This window comes from Argiope bruennichi, chromosome 3 (assembly GCF_947563725.1).
Source record: "Argiope bruennichi chromosome 3, qqArgBrue1.1, whole genome shotgun sequence".
Taxonomy (NCBI): domain Eukaryota; kingdom Metazoa; phylum Arthropoda; class Arachnida; order Araneae; family Araneidae; genus Argiope; species Argiope bruennichi.
In genome coordinates this window covers 60,587,837-60,611,888 of record NC_079153.1, presented here as the reverse complement: position 1 = coordinate 60,611,888, position 24,052 = coordinate 60,587,837, and the positions used below count along the sequence as shown (strand labels likewise).

At 32.2% G+C, this 24,052-nt stretch overlaps 1 protein-coding gene across 1 annotated transcript in view; it reads right to left on the bottom strand.

The window, feature by feature from the left end:
* Positions 1 to 20,638: 20,638 nt before the first annotated feature.
* Positions 20,639 to 24,052, bottom strand: part of LOC129963779 (long-chain-fatty-acid--CoA ligase 1-like) — a 47,591-nt gene continuing 44,177 nt past the window's right edge. Inside the window, exon 19 of the mRNA XM_056078332.1 lies at positions 20,639 to 20,814. Coding sequence (XP_055934307.1) covers positions 20,668 to 20,814 — 147 coding nt within the window. The 3' untranslated portion in view covers positions 20,639 to 20,667. The remainder of the gene's footprint in view (positions 20,815 to 24,052) is intronic.

The following is a 24,052-nucleotide window of genomic DNA, read 5'->3' as shown; positions in this document are numbered from 1 at the left end:
ATGCACTTATCACTAGAATTTAGCTGTTGGAACTCCATTAGATAGAATATCTTGTATATATATATAAACCCTTAACGGCACCTAGCGGTGAACTACACGTGCATAAAAATTTGGCTGAAATTTAATAAATTTGTAATTCATGGTATATTTATTGACTCAGCCTACATAAAATATAATTATTTTCTTCCTTTACACAAATTTCCTTTTAGTTGTGCATATTTATTACTAATGGTTTGCAAAATTATTGAATTAATAATATAGACACTTTTAAAAGTTCACAATCAGCCTTTTCTTGCACTTTTTCTTTCTAGAAAATATGCTTTATGTTTATTCCGTATTATGCAGACACACGATGAAAATTATGCTTTTCTAAGTTTAGTTTGCAAGAAGTATTTTAATTTTAGTTTTTGGTAATGTGACAGCAACACGTTGGGAAAAAAAACTAATTTTTTCCATGCATACGCGTAAAGGGCTCGTGCAGATTAAATTTTATTTTTATTTTATATGAAATATATCGTTGGAAAATCTACTCAAAATATTTTTTTATAAATAAAATGGATTGAAAATAGAAAAAAATGATGTGGCAAAAAATGGTATAATTGATGAGTATATGTATATACAAGGTAGTCAAAATTCAAACACCCCTATTCTGAGCTCTTTATACAGTGAACTACTAAGTGTAAAGGCTCAAAAATTATTGAACATACTATTCAAGACATTGGAAAACGGGTTACGCGAAAAAAATTAGTTCCAGAAAGACCGATAGAGGGTGCTGTACAAAGTAATTATGCTGAAAAGACATAAAATACATATTTGTTGCACGAACGCATGAAACGTTCAATCACAAGAACCTTATTATAGATGCTGGGTAATCTGCTCAATATGATTCCCTTCTTTAAGATGTAATACCTGCACTCTGTAAACAGATTTCTCTACTGCGAATCGAAATTGGTCGATTGAGATGATTCTCATATGTAGAGTAATACTCTCTTTTAAATATGTCAAGGTTATTATACGCCTCGAAAAGCAAGATTTTTTAAGTATTCCTAAAGCCAAAAATCACAGGGATTCAGATCTAGGGAACGAGATGGCCGATAACGCGTAATTAATTACTCTATCATTAGTAAAATGTTGCAGAAGAAACTGTTGTACACAGAGTCCATTGTGTGGAAGCTCGCATTCTTGCATAAAGGTAATTGAATCAATACATTGGCGCTGTTGCACTTGGGGTACAATAAAATTTTCGAGCATGTTTTAATACTTCCTGGTCCTTTGCGTTAATTTTCAAATCTACGAAATTCTCGAAGTGCAGCTGCAGCATTTCCTTTGTTTTCATAAAACAAATCCAAAAGCAAAGAGCGACGTTATAGCTGATAAGAATAACATTTTTCCAGCTTTATCTCGTTTTATGCTCAGAACAGTAGCAGTAAAACGGTTTATGGCAGTTTTTGTGCTTACAGTGTGAAATTGCATTTACAATGACAGCTTAGGTTTCTTCACTTTTTGATCTTCTTTTTTATTCATATCAGCAATAGAAATTAGAAAGGAAAAATTCCATAAAGCATTGTTTTTCAGTGATTATTTGTGTCTTTTCAGTATATTTGCTGTACAGCACTCTCTGTCGGTGTTTCTAGAAATGATTTTTTTTTCATGTAATCCGTTTTCCCATGTCTTGAATATTATATTCAGCAATTTTGAAGCCTTTACACCGAGTAGTTCACTGAATAGAGATCTCAGAATAAGGGTGTTTTAATTTTGATCACCTTTTGTATAAAAATTTTCAACTTTAATTAATAATTTAAGTTTTTTATTAATATTAATTTTAAAATAAATAATGGAAATTGTAATTAATGTTTCAAGAAAATAGCTCCCAGAGCTTCCTTCCTTCTCTTTATTCAAAGGAATCTTCGGGAAATATTTCGCAAATTATTTGACCTGAATAAATATACAATTGCTTCTACGAATAAATATACAATTGCAACCTGAATAAATATACAAAATATCATCTCTGCTACGAATAAAACTATGTACGAGTAGTCTGAGTATTAAGTAGTAATTTGAGTCTGGTTTGATAATGAACATGATTATTACTGCAGAAAGGCATTAAGATTCTACTCTTAAAAGATTCTACTCGGGAAATTGTTTTATTATAATAATAATACAGCTGCAGACTTTGAAAATTCAGTAGACAGAAAATCATGGATGGGTGTGGACCAAATTTTTTTCGAGGCGCTCACAAAATTATTAAATAATTAGAGACAACAGGAAGATTCGACATTCTTTTAAGAAAGGACGAAAGCTAGAAGACAAATCTAGCATTGAAGATGTTGCTTACCGCTGCAGTAGATTTATTAAAATATTAGGAAATGCAAATTTCTTAATTGTTGCAAATGAAGTTTGCATGCCAATTTTCATGGTAAGAAAAAGTATGCGTAACACATTATATTTCTTAGCATATCAAAATTCAGAGAATTCAACAGATACTTTAATGTGATATAGAAATGCCGCTAACATTTTCACTACAATTCATTGCACAAACGAATGTGAATGATTCTTTTCCGTGAAAAATTCTATACAATGGCAAAGCGCTCTAAACTCTAAAGTACTTGACACAAAAATCACTCTTTTCATTCATTATCGAATGGCAACAATCAAATATTCACAAACTATCATACGAATTTCCCAGTTGCATTGAACTGAGTGCATTGAACTTTTTTCCTTAGCTAATTAATGGAGCTTTAAAATATTATTAGAAATGCTCTGGAAAGGGTTCGTCGTGTCTTTAAAAAATACATTCAATCAGAGGAAAGAAGATATAAAAGAAATCAAGACATAGCTTTCAGACAGAAAGTTTAATCTTGCGCAAAATCAGACTTAACCGTCGTCAGATGGACAATCATTGTGACTTGTCTATAGAAAGTGATGCCTTACGATTGAAACACTTATCTTTTTATTGATATTATTTTCATTACAATAGAATTATTTTCTTCATTTTAATAATATTTTCAATGCACTATCTCTAACAATGCTTTCAAACAAAATGATGGAAATCAAACACATCCATCAAAACATTCAATGTGTTTTTGTCAATCATTAGTTGCATATTAGTATTTTTATTCCAGCTTTTATATCGGTATACATATATACACTTTATAATTCATAGTAGAGTGATCAATTGAATTCTATTCTTTCAATCAAATATAACAAAGTAAAAGGTATTTTTAAAAGCATCCGATATTAATCATTTAACAGTCTAAAAAGTAAATCAACTAGGCGAATAATCTGGTTGCCAAAGGCTGCTAGTTTTTATTTTAACTGCCAAGTGAATACAAACTACTGTCGGTGTTGAGTGGAAGTAAGTGATAATGTTGAAGTTACCCGCTTCAGTGGGCTCTAAAATGCGTTCTATTGATCCAAATGAGATAAAATTTGAACTATAGATTATTGAGATGATGCGCTTTACATTTATTAAATAAAAAAAATTAGTACAAAAATTCAAATTAGGTGGCGTTGTAATACACATAAAACCATTTAATATGGTTTATAATTGTTAAATAAAGTAAAATTGAAATTACTCAATATGTCTTCCTACATTTTCAACAATATGTTCTAATTGGAGAACTATATTTTCTATATATGACCGCAGTGAGTCTGCCGGAATATTAAGAATATGGCGCCGAATGTTGTCCTTCAGATCTGGTAGAGTTAATGGCCTTTGACAGTATATATTGTCCTTCAAATAATCCCACAAGCAAAAGTCACAAGGGGTAAGAACTGGCGAGCGAGGAGGCCATGCAATGGGGAATGACGGCTGATAACATGCACTTCTGTGAAATGCTGCATTAACAATCGCTTTACACGACGATCAATATGAGGTGGTACACCATCCTGCGTGAAAATGATGTCTTCAATCCATCCAAAATCCATCAGCATATCATGGTACCGTTATCCTTCAACGGAACAGGTTTGGATTCCATTTGAAGTTATCTCTTCAAAGAAATACGGTCCAATGTTAAAGGTAGCTGTAAAACCAAACCATAATGTTACATTTTCAGGATGTAAGAGTTGTTCCTGGATAGCGTAAAGGTTTTCCTCTGCCCAGTTGTGGGTGTTAACTTTCCCATTGAGGCGAAAGTGAGCCTCATCACTCCACAGAATGTTCTATGGCCAAGTTGTGTCAATCACCATTCGAACAAGGAACTGAAATGCAAAAGTTTTACGGACCTCAAAGTCCCCGTTCTGTAACAGGTACACAAACTTGATTTTGTATGGATAAAAATGCAAAATCTGCCGTACGATTTTTCTTACAGATGAATACGGCATATCCATAAAACGAGAAACAACTGGCAGATTGAAACTGTTATGCGGCGTTTGATTGCTGGCTTCAACGAGCACGGTAGCAACATTTTCGACGCTGGAAGACGAGATTTTTTTTTTCGTCCTCTACTTGTAAGACATTTTACTTTCGTCCTCTACCCAGTTTTTTCAAATTTCTGCATCATCTTGAGTAGGGTACCTGGAGACATTGAACCTCTTCGTATCTGCTTCATACGACGAAATTCCTTTAGAAATGCAATGGAGTTTTGTTGGTTCTGGTAAAACAATTTCATCAGTAGCGCTTTTTCTTGCAATGTAAGCATGACGAACAGAGAAGAAACTAATGTTCGTGCAGAATCCGACTTCTTTTTATCTTAAGAAAAATGGTAATAGGTATTCGGTCTAGAGCATCACATTTCAATATATGGAATTCAATATTATGCTTTACAATTTCAATATATGCAAATAAATGCCATTTGTGTTACAGCGCGATCTATTGGGGAATTTTTGTACTAATTATTTTTTTAATTAATAAATGTAAAGCTCATCATCTGAATAATCTGTAGTTCAAATTTTCTTATTTGGACCAATGGAGCGCATTTTAGAGATTGAAGTGGGTAACGTATTTCTTGCTAACCCTGTATATATATATTTATAAATAGAGAGAGAGAGAGAAATTATCACTCATGGGAACTATTACATGTTCCATAAATAGAATCAAATATTGTAATATGCTGTCAAATTTTTTATTCCAAAATTATAAAATTACCTTCAAATTACCGTTTTTATAAAAGACCGTACACTTCTCACATTATACTTTCGGTTCAAAATTTCTTAAAACATAATTTAACTCAAACTTTGTTATAAGTTGCTGTTTTCAAACAGTATGGTCCAAATGGTCTTGAATTTTAGCTAAGAAATTTTTTGAGAGAATTCATGCTATAAGGAGATGTTCGTTGAACATGCGTAATGCTGTTTTTTATTTATTTAATTACACGAAGAATGACATTTTTTATTGTTGTTGCTGTTGCTATTGTAGACGTAAAATGCATAACGTGACATTATATCCTTTCTTTCCATATTGTTTGGAGTTATAGATCGACCTCTACAGCTCATGATTTGATATATTTTAATTTTAACATCAATGAAAAATATTTGCTTTGATTTGTTTAACTGGATAATAAAACTGGAAAATTCATCTTAGATATCAATATAACTTCACTGATTTTTTTTCTAGTTTTCACAAAGGGCTTTATTTGCTTCATGTACTAATAAAATTACATTTCATTCTTAACCCTAGAACCAACACTTTGCCGGCGTCCTGGCATAGGGGTAGCGCGTCTTCCTCGTCATCTGGGCGTCCTGGGTTCGAGTCCCGGTTTGGGCATGATTGCTCTATCTGTGAGATGTGTGAATGTGCTCTCCTATAAAAGGGGGTTGTGCAAGCGAATGAGTGTTGCGTGAGTAGCAAAGTCGTACTCTTGGCCCTATTTGGCGCTAGTATCAAAACAAGAGACTCTCCCCCACCGTCTTAAAATCGCTGTCTTAGTAACAGCGGGCTTGTCCATGGCAAGTGCCATAAGAAACAACAACTGACTCTAAAGACTCAGAATAGACGAACGTTATCACAACAACCCTGTATTCTAGTACAAGCCATAGAAAAAGTCATAGGTACAGAAGCCAATAAATTATTATAATTCATTAATAAATATTGCATTCTATTCATTGATAAATGTTAATCCATTTTCTTCTATATTTCACTGAATATTTAGCGTTATATGCAAATGCTTTTTGACTGAGTGAATGAATTTAGTGAATGAAGACACATACACATGATATATGCTTTTACAAACACTGAATGCAAATAGCAGGGCAACACTCTAAATGTTCATTCATTTATTCTATATATTTTATATTTCCGTTATTATTGCATTTTTGAAACTATTGTTCATCTTATATTTTACTGCTTCTAATATAAATAGGAATTTAAAAGAAGATACATGAATAGTTATATGAATAACTCCTCTAATTATAGTAATCGTATAATTAGAGGAATAAGTATAATAATTAATCCATAGGATGTCTTTAAGGGTATCTAGCTTAGTAATCTAAAATTTATATTATAATGTGTAATTTTAATGTATATATGTGTGATTTTTGCATTTTTTCTTAATTTTTTTTATTCTTTTCAGATAAAAGGATATAAGAATAAGGCTTTAAAATAGATATAATGACAAATCGCAATTGCCCATATAATTTAAGCCTAATGAAACATGACTGCAAGTATTTTATAAAAAAACTCAATTATAATATCTTATCTTCTTTGTAAATATCAGTTTAAAAAAAAAAAAAAAGATACAGCTCAGCACTTAAGATCCTGTAACACGCTCTGCCACCGATCAACAATATACATCAATATATTGTTACGAAATTGCCGGGGTTCGTTTCGATAGTGGAAGTTATATGGTGTGGAGAACGCTCAATCAGCAGGCGGCAGTAGAAAATAAAACAACGACGTTTATTTACACGAAGACACACAGGACAGCACAAAGACGACAACTATATACAGCACAGGAGACGATTATCTTCAGCCGAGATGTGCAGCGTACACAGCAGCATACAACAAGACTCTACTGCAGACAGTAGAGCAGAGCTTAGTTCAGCACTAGCTCGACTCCGTCGCTGCTCCGCTTATCTCTGGAAGGACAGTTCTTTAGCGTCGATTCCAACCACTCTTCACCGTCGATCCCGACTACTCTCCACCGTCGATTCCGATTACTCTTCTCTGTCGCTTCCGACTACTCTTCTCTGTAGCTTCCGACTACGACTACTCTGGCAGCTGCGGCTGCCTCCTTTTATAGGTCTCAGGAGGCGGGGTTAGAAGCCTCTCAACCAATCAGGAACGTTCGAGGCGTATCTCGGTTCCTAATGGACGGATCGGGAAAATTCTCGATGTTTCGGGTATAATCTATTTTGGCGCCAAAGTCGCCAAATTCGTCGTCAAGCTCATGGACCTCCAACGCGACACCCGGGCTCCATCTAATACAGATGACTGTAAAACTGTCTTTCTGATGATGGAACCAACTATGCTGGGAAGCCGCATCACAGATTCGTAACAATATCAACAATCCCTGATTCTGGCATTTCAATATGATGAGTTTCAGCAAAAGTATTTCTGAAGTATGGGGCTCCCCCATAGAATGCCCGTTGTGTCAAACATATGTGTCCAAGTCATTTCTTTATAGCTTGGCCTACCTGATCACCAAACTCAGTCTTGCAACTTTTGGTTGTGAAGATACCTCAAAAACTTGATCTGTCGTGAACCTATTACAATAGTCCTCGAACTGAAAGATAGCATAATACACAATGTGTGTGATATTCCCTTGCATACACTATTTTCAAAGGTTGAAATGCGATTTTATGCTTCAAGATGTAGCAGAAAAAGGTTGGATATCATATCGATCGTGTTTTGTAAACAGGAAATTGTTACATTTTGTAAATTCTTGTTATGTTTTCTACATAGTTATAATACGACGACTTGCTTGCTCTTTTTTGCTGTATAAACTTCTTATCATTTCATTATGTCATTTCCCAATTTTTACGAAATTCCGCTGCATAATATTTGCTCAAAAATTGTAAGATTTCGAAATCATGATGAGATCATGAAGATTATATAAAAAAATAAACCGTTATTTTTACCTTGGAGATAAAAATTCGGATACTGGGCTCAGATGACTATATGTTTAGAGAAAACATAGTTCTACTTGAGTCTTGCAAAATATTTTTTAAACGGCTGCAATATGCAGGTAAAATATGCCGGTTCTGGAGTCACAGGTGAGGAAATTCCAACATCCCCAAATCTAACAGAGTTGCAGCGATGTATTCATAAATTCGCTCAGATCAAAGATAATGATATAGATTCCTTGATACTTACAATAGATTATCCTCGTACTCGTGCAAATGAGATAGTTTTACTTATTCTAAGAATGAGCAAGATGATTCATATTCAGCTAGTATGAGTAGCATGAACTTAAATCCGCGCGAATTCCTTTTGCACGTTTTTCCTTTCTTCAAAAGATACAAATTCCAATTTATCGCTGTGTACTTAGCCATGCAGGTGTAAGGAAATCAAGTTTAATGAATGCTGGGGGCTCAAACAATTCAACAGTACTTGAATTACAGAACAATTCAACTTGATTCCTTTAAAATATTATTTTACCCACCGACTGGTGAAATGGCATATGAATTTAAAAGAACAACATTGAAGTCAACAGATGTTCTGTCTGTAAATCAATAAGCTCCTGATTTAAAATACCTCTGTAAACGATATACAAAACACGCTTTGGGCGAAGATGCGGGATAACGGTTTTAATAAATGGTGTCTCAAAATTAACGCAAGATTTGAAGTTGCCAACATTCATGAAGTAATGTGTTGCAGTAAAGTACACAGAATAGGGTTATGCATGGAATAACACATAAGACAAATGGTCTCCAAGCTTTTATTCGAACTTTCCATAACATTTTGCATGAAATTGACTGAATTTCGTCGATGCAGAGTTGAATTTCCTTCTTCAATGCACGTGTGCTTTAGGGCTTGTTAGTTGTTATAGGCCTTCAAATAACCCCATAAAAAGAAATCAATGGTGTTAAATCACGCGATATAGGGGGTCAATTCTCAATTTTTTTCCAACTGTAGCAGCCAGGCGTTAATTATTTTTGAAATATTGTTCAACAATTAAAACATGCTCTATCTTGTAACACTCCATGTTTACTAACCCTGAACTATCAGCTGTCAAATGATTTTTAATAGGGTTGCCAACACTTTATTGAACGAATGGCGGCAAATTCAAATCTTGCATTAATTTTGAGGCACTCTTTGGTATAATTCTTAAAATATCGGTGATGAGTTCATAAATTAATTAGCAAATAGATCTACCTTTAAAGCAATTTTTCAGCACTACTAGCACATTTTTTCTGCAATCTCTTGCAACATAATTCAATGCCATCATTGTGGCTGGGGGTAGAAATTGCTTCTAGAATGCCATTTCATTACTGATAAACGTTCAGAAAAACATAATGAACCCGAGAGCTTAACTGATTTAGCACGTCGATATAAACGTGAAATTTATTGGGTTGGTATATCTAATCCATGATGGCATCAATGTATCCATAAAAATGTTATTGCGTACTGACAGATATGATGTATTTGGAGAAATTGTACTTATGCCAAGCACTTCAAAGATATCAATTAATATTCATACTGTTGATGACAACTCAGTGAGATCCGTACCTTAATCAAATGGGAAAAATCTGCATTTATATACGATTTGCATAATGAATATCACACTGTTCTTGAACCAATATAATAAAGAACTCGTTCATTACTTCGAACAGTTCAATGGCTTTGAGATCTAAAAGTATTTATTGATGCTTAAAACTAAATAATAAGAAATTCTCCTATCGCATAACTTCAAATATACACTTTCGTAATTCTGCATTCATATTATAATTTCTATCATTCTTTTTCATTATTTCAAAAAATTTTATTTGTTTATTCTTACATTTATATTAATACTTAATTTTGATAATTCTCACCCTAATAATATTTTTGTAGAGACACAGTTAAATAGTTAATCAATTAAAACTAGATATCTATTCTTTCTTTTGATAATGTTGTTTTCTAAGGAAGAAAAGGATAAACATTTGATTATTTTGCCGTTATATATCGTCTTGGTAGATGAAATCCACCAAAAAGAAACGATTTCATGTCTGAGAGATCTAGATCTGAAAGAGAAGAGATTTGAAGAGATCTTCTAGATCTGAAAGAGAAGAGATTTGAAGAGATCTTCTAGATCTGAAAGAGAAGAGATTTGAAGAGATCTTCTAGATCTGAAAGAGAAGAGATTTGAAGAGATCTTCTAGATCTGAAAGAGAAGTTTGAGAGCATTTCTGAATAGGTCTCTCAGTCTTCTCTTCCCTATATAATAGGCAGGGATGAGGAGAACTTCATTTCATTTAGACATAGATACTGAAGTGGCGATTCCATATTTATTTAACAATGAACACATTATGAAAAACGGGCAAAACCATTATCCGTAGTTGCTTCAATATGCAATATTACTCTTTTTTTTGGGGGGGAGGGGGGAGCTAAGGACTGAAAGGAATTTGAAACCCTTAACTCCGATAAAAAGGAAATTACCTTTGCCTTCCAGTATTCAAAGAGGAATTTTTTTCAAATTTTCATTTATTAAAATGTTATTTATTATTATTATTGTTGTAAATGTTATGAAGCGGTTTGTGATGTGCTAGGATAGAACCTGGGACCTTCTGGTTAGCAGTCCAGTAACTAAACCATTATACCAAAATGATCGTTCGGGTAGAAGAGTTGTTAACTGGCTTGTATGCTATTCACCACAGTACTCTCCCTCCAGTGAGTTGGAGGTGAGACGAACGATTTGGCTGTTGAGTGGTGATGTATTGAGTTATTAACTGTTGTCTAAATGCACCGGTACCCAGTTGAATAACGCAAGCGTTATGGTGAGCGTTTCATGGTTGCTGATGCTGCGTCACGTGAGTGTGACGACTTTGGTTTGCTGCGTCAAGTGAGTCTGACGACTTTGGTTGCGGGTAGATGGCGCCACAACAGCTATTACGAAGGTCGAAAGTTCATTGTCCGGGTCACCAATGAAATGGTTTGTGATGTGCTAGGATAGAACCTGGGACCTTCTGGTTAGCAGTCCAGTAACTAAACCATTATACCAAAATGATCGTGCGGGTAGAAGAGTTGTTAACTGGCTTGTATGCTATTCACCACAGGACTCTCCCTCCAGTGAGTCGCAGGTGAGACGAACGATTTGGCTGTTGAGTGGTGATGTATTGAGTTATTAACTGTTGTCTAAATGGACCGGTACCCAGCTGAATAAAGCAAGCGTTATGGTGAGCGTTTCATGGTTGCTGATACTGCGTCAAGTGAGTCTGACGACTTTGGTTGCTGGTAGATGACGCTACAACAGCTGTTACGAAGGTCGAAAGTTCATCGTCCGGGTCACCAATGAAGTGGTTTGTGATGTGCTAGGATAGAACCTGGGATCTTGTGGTTAGCAGTCTAGTAACTAAACCATTATACCAAAACGATCGGGTAGAAGAGTTGTTAACTGGCCTATATGCTATTTACCACAGTTATTTACTAGTTCACAAGTTGCTTAGTTAAATCTACAGGTGGAAGAGTTCTTGCGGTTCCAGTTGGGAAAGCAAATTAATTTGCCTGTCGCTATATATAGGGTATATCTGGTGTTATAAAACAAGTTGCCTCTGCTTAGTACTTAAAGGTAGTGTTTTAGTTTGTAACTTCAAATGTTGTATTACGCATGTGCTTATTTCTTAATACGGCTTGCGCATGTGCTTAAAGTGTCCCTAAATATATATTACCTTCATAGGATGCTTATTCTTTTCTATCTAAGGCTCCCATTTACATAATTGCCATTGCTTTCTAAATTCTCAAAAAAATATATGGAGCTAAAATTGCAAATGAAAGAAGTGAGGCTTTTGACACATATAACAGACCGTTTGCTATCACGATGGCGTCTCTTCACGTTCCTTAAGTGCAGGGTTTTTTTTTTTTTTTTTTTTTTTTTTCCTAATAAGGTGCAATGTCCCAGATCGATTCTGGTGCAAAACTCAAAACTAATTCTTTGGCTAATTCTAACAATATTCTCTTATTTGATCCAATTTCACTTTCGGTTTAATTAATCCCTTTGTAAAAATAATGCGTCATCAGTAAGTACTACGTATCAAATGAAAGTTTTCCCTTCGGTGCCCTTGCCAAGGTATTAAAGGTCACCACGTGTATTGAATTGGCTCGTGGCCGGAAATCCTATGTTATATAAGACTAGTGATCATTTGTTTCGCATTTCTTTCTTACTTCTGCTTTTGTGCCGCTCTGCGGCTGCTTGAAAATAAATTGCTTTCCCGAGATGGATATTAAAGAGAGAATAAAACGAAATTAAAAATACAACGTCTCGTCTATTTCTTCAAACCTGCACTCTGCTTCAACCAAAATAGTGTTACAGACACACATACACACACACACACATAGATATAGATATAGATAATATAGATATAGATAATATAGATATAGATATAGATATAGATATAGATATAGATATAGATAGATAGATATTAGCATATATATATATAGCACGAGTATTTATATACATATATATATTAGCAAATTTAATGTGAAGCAGGAGGCAGGTTTAAGACATTGAAAAGACATTTTACATTTTCTAATTAATTTTATTATCCATTCTTTGAAAGCATAATTATTTACAAGCAGAGACACAGACAAGGTACAAAAGCAGAACGCCACAAAACCAGAAGTAAGGAAGGGTCAAATGATCAGTAGTCTTACATAACATGGGATTTCCGGCCACGTGTCAATTGAATACTCGTGTTCACCTTGGTAAGGTCAACTGATAGCGCAGTAATTTTTACACAGCTTCAGTTGAATTGAAAGTGGAATGAGATAATAATAATAAGAGAATATATAAGATAGATAAATAAGAGAATGAAATTACTATAGGCTAAATTAAGATAAAGCTTTGGAATTAATTTGGTTTAAATTCAAAGTTTAAAATATCATTACAATTTTTTCCCCACCGCTAGAAGTGGAAGTGCGTCGGAGCCCTTTGACACACAACCATACCTTACAGTGGTGTCTGAGTATTTTGAAAGTGACACCTTTCCCTTACCTTCACATTATACAAACATTAATATAGAAATCCCATTTATCATTTTATATTAGAAGTACAAAAAAATTAAGAATTATATTTATGAAAAACATTATATAGAAACCTTAATAATCAATAGTAATAACCAAATATTAATAAATTAAAAAGTATATTGCACGAAGTATAACAGTATATTTGCTTCGCTTAGCACCATGGGATCACTTAATGATTCCAACTCGCCATGCAGTGTTTCATATTTGATAGTAAGAAGAAGTTATAATCACATTCATTACTAAAAATAAATTTAAATTATTTCAAATTACATGAATTGTTAACTTTTATATTACATCAATTTTTAAAAATTAAACAATTATTTATAAAATTAAAAACTTTCTAGTAACAGGGAGCCTAAAACTTAATATGAATTTAAGGTCTCTCACTAAGCACTTAAAATAGTGTCAATTGCCCAAAAACTTGTCAAGAATCTGCGATTTTGGACGAATACGAAATCTGGATATAGCGGCTTTTCGGGTTGCATAGAAAAATTGTAAAAATGTGGCAATAGTACATTAATAAATCTGGCTTTTACTTTTCACCCCCATTTTAATAAGATATATTTCATCGAAATTAATTGATATAATGCTAATAATACTAATATAATCGCAGAAGACAAAGAGTATTAATAAGATTAATTTAGTCATGTCAATCCTCTTTGATAAATACATCTTATTACAAAATATTCCAAATTATTCTTATCACGTTATTTTAAATTATACAAGAGCAAAACTGATAGAGCATTCTGGGAAATTACGTTTAGTCCCAAGTGATGAAATTAAATGCAAATATTCTTGTGGTTCGGAAACTTCGTTTTGTAAATAAAATTGTATACTCATAAATCGTATTATCTTTTGTTCATTCCGACTGGGTATTCTTATCAAAAATACTTCAAAACTTTCATTTGCCTTATCTTCTCGTTTTCGGCGATTTTGGATATAACTGTTCGATTTACACTCGATACTGTTCTATTTTATACTGATTTTTTCGCTTTGTCCAACTGCAAAAACCTAGCTCATCTTGAAATAATTATTGGAAATGGAATAGATTGCCCTGAATTCTTCTACCGAGGTAAGCTCGCAAACAAAATGAGCATGCGAATTGCTGCCAATTGATGTTTAAGGAATTCGAAAAGATTTTACGTATTCATAAAGTCCCACTGAGAGCACCACGTAATTGAGGATCAGAAGCTTCTGGGATAATGATTGGTTCTCGCTAACCTTGTGAGTGCACAAAAAGGTGGTGATCTGGCTCCTCCTGCCGATGACGCATACTTCCAAGAGAAGAGTTGTACTGTGATCGGTGATGGCCCTTAGGACTCACCCCCAGTGTTACTGTTGCGGCGGTCCGGTCGTTCAGATTTTTCCATGTGCCTTCCTGCGGGTAGGAGTAGCCAGTTTGTGGTTTACGTATTCATAAGCGGTTGTGTGTGTGTGTGTGTGTGTGTGTGTGTGTGTGTGTGTGTGTGTGTGTGTGTGTGTGTGTGTGTGTCTGTGTCTGTGTCTGTGTCTGTGTGGAGAGAGAGATTAGCGCCAAAAAATGTCAACATTTTGAAAACTTTTAATAAATTTAAATTCTAATAGAATTTCTTTTTAAATCATTCAGAGATCTAGAACTTTGTGACGAATTTGAATGAAATATAAGAATAATTACACATTCCTATATAATTTCCACTCAGCCATTCTTAACTTCCATAATAAGTATGACCTATATCTATTTATACCAAGACCCATCAACGGCTTTCGCAATCTTAAAGTTTATAATATTTTATGCAATGAAGGACATCAATACGTATTTATATTCATTTATACATCGCTTTCAGACACTTCCTGTGAAAATTTGAATTACATTTTTCATGTATTTTCTGAAGAATTCTCTAGTGAAAATAGTTGCTGCAGAGAAGAAGCCCCCTCTCAAAAATATGAGCAGAACGCAGTGGTTTGTACTCCAGTAAATTCAAAAAAAAAAGTCTTTGTGATCGCAAATCTTGCCAAATTCAATTGTGCAATAAAAACAGAGCAATTTATACCTGTTATGCATGCAGCAAATATGTTTATAGCGAGTGTTCATTTAAGATAAAATGAATATGTAAAATATATGCCTCGTAGTTATGTCATTCAATATCAAATGTGGTATCCTATAAATGCAAATACAAGCTATTTTTCTTGGGTTTTTTATTTAATAATTAAGGAATTATTATATTAAATGCTGTTTTTGTTCAATTATATATTTTCTATTTACATAAACCAAGCCGATTTTAAATTCATTACATTGTTTTAAGTTCAACATTTTTTTTCTTGCAATTCCAACGAATCAGCTTTTAAATATTGTTGAATAACATAAAAGTTAAAAATATTACTTACATCTATAATTTTATTGGGAAGATAGCTGAAACTCTAGCGTAGTGGTGGATAGCAGGTGCAACTACAAAGTAACAAATTTCGTTTTAATAAAAAAAAAGTCTTAGTAAAAATTCATAAAACAATAAATGTGGTTCGATGATTAGCATATTACCAAAGACTGTTGTGATCTCACCTGCAAGGGAGGAATTATTAATATGATAACATCACCTGCAAGGTTATGATATCCCCTGCAAGGAAGGAATATTATTAATTGAATTCTAGAAGAAAGGGATTATATGAAAAATAATAAAGAATTGACTAAACAGAATCAAAATTATTTTTATCTTTCATGACTACTGATGTTCCAATGATATAACAGCTTTCTAGACTTATTTGAGATAATCACAACTACTACATCTTTCACAATTCTGCTGAATGCTTCTGTTCACAAAAACATTAAAAGGAAAATAAAAAGTCCCAGGAACACAAAAAGAGTAGCCGAATTTTGGCTACAATAAAAAAAATCTAAATTGTTAATAGAGGAATGGCTAGGAGTATAACAACGCTTGTTAATCCTAGTAAAATAGAAGAACAATTATATATTTGGAACAATTTATAATCAAATATTATTAGCTTACACACAAAAATTAACCATTTTTTTATATCTATAGAGTTATTACCCTGTATAAAGATATGGGAAATATAGCATCAGATAGTTTAATGTATTTAAAGATAAAAACAGAAAAATGTATAAAATATACACAGATTATTTCACAAATTATTTTCCTTATAATCAAAATATATCTCAAGGAATAATAAAAGTAAATGTGTGTGTTTTAATTAACAATATATGCATAAAACTCTGACAAGAATATGTTGAAGTTCTAATTAATCATGCATTTATTGGCAACCAACGTAAAGTATATGTATTTTCTTCATTTAGATCATTTTTGCTATTAGGTACATACATTTATCACAATTGGTTTATAATTTAGCAGTTAGAACTCCTTTAGATAGATTGTCCTGTATATATAAACCCTTGATGATTCTGTGTTCGAGGGGCTGTTGGTAAAGAAAATAAGCCATGTTCACCTAAAATACAATAAAGTCGTTAAATTAATACTAACTATTAAACTAAATATTTTTTGTAAAAATTAAATTTAATTTCTCCAACAGATGAAACAAGCTAATTTTTCCATGCACTCTTAGAGATTAAATTTAATTTTTAAATAAAGATTTAATTTAATCTCTATTTATTAAATTATTTAAATGAAATCAGATGTTGGTTATATCTGATTTCATTTAAATAATTTAGATAAAACTTCAAATATATGACTCCATCAAATGATCAGACATTAAAGCGTGTTATTTTAACAATATTATATGTGCTCTTTTCATTGTATTTATAAACTTCTCTAATGAAAACGATTTCCATGGCATCATTGCACTATTCTTTTTCGTTCATATATCTTCTAAATTTAGCAATATTGTAACTTCACTTTTTTTCTTCGTCCTGTAAATTATATAGATATTTAACAGTATCTTTCTTTATATTTCAATGACGAAAAAATATTTGATGAAACGATGAAATATATTTCGGTTATATTCAAAGAAATGAAAAAAAAATGTTATATACTTAAAATATCTTTAAAAAATTAATTAAATCCTGTCTAAAAATATTTAAAGCAAGTAAATTGAGAACTTTTAAAAGATAATTTTTGACTTTCAAAATTGTATAATAATTTTGTGCAAGATTATTTTCGGAAATTATCGCTGGAAAACGCCAAATTTTGACTCCAAAAATAATTATTGAAAGGCTTAGTCATTTAGAAACAGTACCATGTTACATGTATTATAATTAAATCTGCGTATATGATGTGTCTGAACGATTAATTCTATTTCATTTTAAAGTGAGTAAAACAATTTCTTTTCATTAGAATATTTTATATCCAAAAACAAAATGTTGTCAATTTAATTGCCAGAGCAAGGAAGTTTAGCGAAAGTTAATAAAAATACTTAGCTCGAATAATTTCAAATATATAATTATTTTTCGGTAGTTCTTTTTCTTCAATAATATTTTTTTAATCATAACATGTCCTGTTATTTCGAAAAAAAACTTAATAGAGCATTAATTCTCAAAAAAAATTGCTTTGTAATTAATCAAATGATCAGCTTTTAATTCCTACCTTGAACAGCTCATTCATCGTCTCTAATTTTGCATTCATATAATTTCTAATTCCCTTCATCGTCTCTAATTTTGCTGAATGAAAAACACCATCAGAATATTTTTAATTTCTTATAAGTTTTAAATGTATTAGATACATTTTTTATTGTTTTATTTTGTTTCGGTTCTTTGTTTTGACCAGGCCAGGTGGCCTGGTGGTAAGGTCTTGGCTCGTCAGCCGTTAGGTTTCAGGTTCGAGCCCGATTCCACCGAAGAACCGTCGTGTAAGGGGGTCTGTGGCACGCTAAATCCGTCAGGTCAAACGTCGTCCCGCTGGTGTGGTATGGAGAGGAGGGGTGCCAGCTGAGGTGTCGTCCTCGTCATCTGACTGCGGTTCAAGGTCCGTCCTTAAATAGCCCTAGTGTTGCTTTACAACAGGACATTAATATAACTAAACAAATCGTTGTTTTGACCAGTTGTGTTCTTTTTGTTTTTTTGTTTCATCCAAAATGTGTTCTTTACTTTTAAATTTTCTTTTTTTAAACATATGTAACATAAGAATTGCTCTTGTGTTAATAAAATTCAAACCAAGTCAAGCCAAGCTCCTACTTTATTTATATCTCTGCATATATTAAAAAAGAAAGTCTGTGTACGTTGGCGCTTTGCTCGTCACATTATTTGACCTACAACTACCTTATTTGGCACATGTATATTGTAATGGAAGAAAATTTGCAACTCGGAGCAATTTTTTTAAATTTTATTTTGAATTTTAATTAATTAAAAATTGAACCACACTTTGGCGTTTTCCCACAATAATATTAGAAAATATTATAGCATAAAAATTATTCTGCATCATCTTAAAATTCAAAACATTATCTTCTGAAAGATGCCAATTTTTTAGCATAAATTAATTTTCTAATTTAACCCTTTATTTACCAACGGTACTTTAAAATACCGTTTAAATCCCGCTGATATCTTCAAAATATGACCATTTTTTCAAACAATATTTGAAAGAACACGAAGAATGTATTTTCCAATAGAAAGCAGTAGACGTCAACTAAGAATAACATTAAAAAATCTTTTATTCTTAATTTAATTAATTAAATTATTTAAATTAATTTAAAAAGTTCTTTGATTCTTCCTCGGTTTATTCTGTACCAAAACTTAACTAATGGTTCAAAAATAAATTTGAAAAATTGATGGTAAAATAATTCGGTAAATAAAGTGTTAAATCAGGTTTTAAAGTTAGTTTTAGCAAATTTTCCAACCTTTTATCTCACACGAAATAAAAGTAAAATTTAACTTGCACGAGCACGTTAAGCTTGCATGGGAAAAATTAGCTTTTATCAAGTAAAGCAAGGAAAATTTTATCATTTTCATTCTTCAGTACATTACTGTAAGAAATGAAACAAATATAAAACATGATATTTTCTCTAGAAATAAGTGCAGGGAAATAGTTTATGCTAAAGTTCAAAATATCTGTATTTTAATTTTAAAAAATAGGTCTAAGCTATTGCGAGTAAAACTGGGTGAGTTATGAAAATTGGAACAATCACAATAGTATCAATTTTCTTATTCTTTCTAAATCTTATATTAATTCTTTTCTGCATAGAATTTTCAAAAATTTTAAAATTCCGAATTAGCCCATTTTTTGTCAATTCACCACAAGTCATAAATGCTTTTAATTTTTATTGTGTTTTATATATTAAAGATGTTCTTCCTTACATGCTTTTATTTAATAGCTTACATCAAAATCAACCTTATAAAAATATATTTTCTTGCATTTAAAGTTGTGTAAAAATAATTTTTACTTTATTAATTCTCTGAAATAAGAGCACGGGAAAATGCCAACATTATGCAAACTTTTAATTAAATAAAATTCTTACAGTGTTATCAATCAGTCATTCAAATTTATAAGTTCCAAACATTTAATATATAATTGTGCAAAATTTGGTATAATTTGTTCTAAAGTATGCAACATATATATTCAATTTATATATTGGATGACACGCATTCGCTTTCATTATTATAAGCAATAAATGTAATCGTTTATATTTTATTGATGTTCGTGGTATACTTATTTTACAAGATGTCGGGAAATATTTTTTCTATCTGCACTCATAATATAGGAGAATGTGTGCCTGTGATTGGTTCAAACAATGTAGTGCCAGTTTTCACACAAACATTTTGATGGTAAAAGCCATTACATTGTCCATTCCACTGTGCACTTCAGAGGCATTTTTTATTCGAAATAAATTGTGATTAGAATTTTAATTAATAAAAAGTTAAACAAAATTTGAAAGATTTCCTGCGATAACTATATTATAGCATAAAACTAATTCTTGCGCCATTTGAAACTAAAAATGTTGTCTTTTTAATAATATAAACTTTATTACAGTGAAATTATGTATTGAAATTTCATATTTTTAAAAAATATTTCATTTTCAGCAATACATTTAATTGCTGTAAGGAAAATCGTTTCCCTTATCACATTAAATATTTAATTATGTGATTTGTAGATCTATTGTAGAAATTTGCAGTGGAAAGATTTTGTTTATTATAACTGTAAATTATGTGAAGAATCAAGAAGTGAAATAACATTACTATGAAAGGCAACATGAATTCCAAATACTTAATTACCCTTACATGGCCTTACACTTAATTAGAAAATTTCATGGGACTAAACTCACTTAGCAAAATCCATTTTCTCAATAGATAGAGCACATGTAAAATTCTTAAAATATAAAGACTTTAATGGCTTTTATAATATTATATAAAAAAATCTTTTTTTGAAATCATGAGTGTTAAGTTTTATACATAATATTTCTTTAAAATTAAATACCACCAATATTCCTGAGAGACCGTGTGATCACCAAAGGCAACCAATCTGCAATGAAATACGGAAGAATATTTTCTTTCTTTTCAGACAACTTCAAAAAAATTAGAATGTTCAAACTAGAAAAATTTGTTAGATCTTGAAAAAAATAAATTATAGTTTATATCGTATAAAGAAAAGAAAAGACATACATAGTTTTACAACTGAATGTTTATACAGCAGATTTTAAATGTATTCGTTATAATTGCTATACAAAGTTTCGATCTCTTTTGCAAAATACTTCCTGCAAAAATCTCGCTTCATTTTTAATGTCGGAGTAAGAAACCCAGCTTCAAATGTCAAAACTTCCGGATGGCAGTATATGACTTTTACCTGTCGAAGAAAAGAGAAACACTTTATATGTACAATCGAAATATATTTAAAAAAATATCAAAAGATAAACTTATTTTTATTGACAAATATTTTATGTGCTCACGCTGACAAAAATGCCCCGAATACAAGATAAAATAGACATGAGAATTCTACAATGTAGTGAATTTTAATGCTATAATTTTGTCGCTTTAACTGAAGCACGTCAAAACTGAACAACGCTACAATTTGACAAGAATAATACTACAAAAATTCTCTTGAACATGTAATACTTTTCTGTTGGTTTTTTTTTAAAGTACAATTTAATCCCTCTTAATTATATCTTTTATTTTTTTTTATTTTGTTTAAAATACCATCTAGCAATTTTATTTAGATATATAGGTTGTTTTAGTTTCTAGCCAAAATACTGTAATTTTCAATCAAACATTTTAATGGAAAATTATTTTTTTAAACTTTTAATGTACTTAAAAATATAATATCAATAAATAAAACTATTTAAAATAATATTCGGTGTAAAAAAAATTATTCAGTTATCTTATTTGGTTCCATCACTGAATGAGCTTTGGGTCATTACGACATACATTATGTATTCTGGTACAATATTTATATTAATAATACAAATATTACACTTTTTTGCCCAATATAACGGAACGTCATTTCTTTCACAGAAAAAATAAACCGCACTTCACAAAGTCTAATTCTTAGTCTTTCATTTTTAAGTATAAAAACAAATGTACTTTGAAGAATTCATGTCACATAATTTAATACACCCATGTCCATAAATTAAGGATACCAGCTTCGACAAATAAAGGTTCAGAAACAAAACAAATGTGACTTATTAAGAAAGCAAATTAATTAAACAAAAGTCAAGGAAAAAAATGTTGTATTTGTGGTACGATGGTGGTACTATTTTTGTTCTCTAAAGCAATTTCAAAAAAAAATTATCTCCCTTACAAAAACTTAACTTTACGTGGTTGGTGATTTATACATTGATGACGATTATACATTATGATGATTTATACATTGATGACGATTATACATTATGATGATTTATACATTGATGACGATTATACATTATGATGATTTATACATTGATGACGATTATACATGATGAGCCGGCGTCCTGGCATAGGGGTAGCGTGTCTTCCCCGTGATCTGGGCGTCCCGGGTTCGAGTCCCAGTTTGGGCATGGTTGTTCGTATCGGACATACATGGAGATGTGTGAATGTGCCCTCCTGTAAAAAGGGGTTGTGCAAGCGAATGAGTGATGCGTGAGTAGCAAAGTCGTACTCTTGACCCTAGTTGGCGCTGCTATAAAAAATAAGAGACGTTCCCCCTCAGGCTTAAATCGCTGTCTTCGTAACAGCGGGCTTGTCAGTGGCAAGTGCCATAAGAAACAAACAAACATTATGATGATTTATACATTGTATGTCTCCCAGACAATGAAATACAGTCCGTACAACGTCTATATATGCTGAGTATCAAATTTTCAAGCTGATCTTGGGGAATATTGTACCACTCATCAAGCTATGTTCTCGGCACATGTTCCGGTGCACATGTAGGAGGTGGTTGATGAGCTGCAACTCGTCGACCAAGCATTTTCCACACATAATCTATAGGTTTCAATTCAAGTGGAAATGCCTCAGATTGAAGGCATTCATTTACAACGTTTCCACAGTGAAGGTGGGCACAGCACATATTCTGCTCCCATGACACTCCTAAACAAATGTACATGTTGTTCAAGAATGACGTCTCCATAAATTCGGCCTGTCATGATTCCAATTTAAACATGCAGATCTATTCTGGAGCCCAATATACATCCATCCCAAACAAACAATCCTGCACCACTGTTACAGTGTCGTTCAATGATGTTCTGTAGGTTGTAACGTGTACCTGACATTCTCCATATCAAAGTCCGATACGAAGCTTGAAAACATCACACAATATCACTGTGACGATGCCCATATCGTATGTTCTCTACTCCAGACTAGCCTCTGGCGACAGTGAACAAAACATATCTGACAAGCCTGCAATCATATTGACCAATATGTTCCAAACGTTTGTACACGGTTTGTCTTGAAACTGTCGTCCCCATAATTGATTGAATATAGCTGACGACACAGGCCTGATGCAGTGCTTCATCTGCTTTTTTTGGCAGTTACTGCCAAATAGTTGGCGTCATTAAACGTTGTAATTGGGGGAGGGGGAGATGAACTGTATATTTCCATCATCTTTGAATCGTTGCAAAAGCATAGAGATGGCATGTTTGGCAAGTTCCTTGGAGACTTTCATCTGAGTACTCCCACATTCCAGACGGCCTGTAATTCTATCACTTAAAAAATCATCCGCGTGCATCCTCTGTGTCATAATTATTCAGTTAACACACTGAGAGACTTACACGATGCTTGTGAACAATTTTATTTCATTGCCATTCCTGATATACCCCTCTGTTACACTCTCGTCATGGTGACATACCATCGGCGTCATCTGATATGTCACAATGACGAGAGTAATTTGTAATTTTGTAATTTGCATATTTTTCTTGAAGATGTTTGTGATAATTCTACAGGTGAAGTTTTTACTTTAGAGTTCGGTGTCCATGTGATTCTGAATAATCCTTAATTTATGAACATGAGTATAATATTTCCTACTGCTAATCTTTCAAAAGTTATGTTTCATCGCTTTAATTCTGTCTCCTAGATTTTAAAATAATAAGGAAGGATAAAAAGTTATTGTAATAATTGATTACGAAGATTTTACAATGCGTCATATTTATTCTCAACAATACAGGTAGATGAAGAGAATCACAAGAAGATTTTCAGAAGAAAATTAAAAACAAGGAAAAAATAAACAGAATATGCTCCAGCCGATCAAATATAATTTAAATCCCCTAACTGGATGTTAATGTATCTTTATTATAATTTAACTAATGAAGAAGATGGTTTCATGATCTTCTTCTCGTCTAATGGAGTTTTCCGGTTGGTCCTTCTCTAAAAGGGACTCTCTTTTCTCGCTAAATACGAAACACCCAAATGACAATTATTTCAGTATTCATATTATTTTTTTCATTGCCTTCTTTCAGCTCAGCCTATATCATCACAATTTAGTCAGGTGTGTTTCTTTTATTTTATTTTCCTAAATTCTCAAAATTTCCAAATTATTTTCATGAATTAAGGTTTTAACATACTTTTTTTAAGAAATTACGCTTGCTTTAAATTATTCGTGTGTGTGTATGTATGTG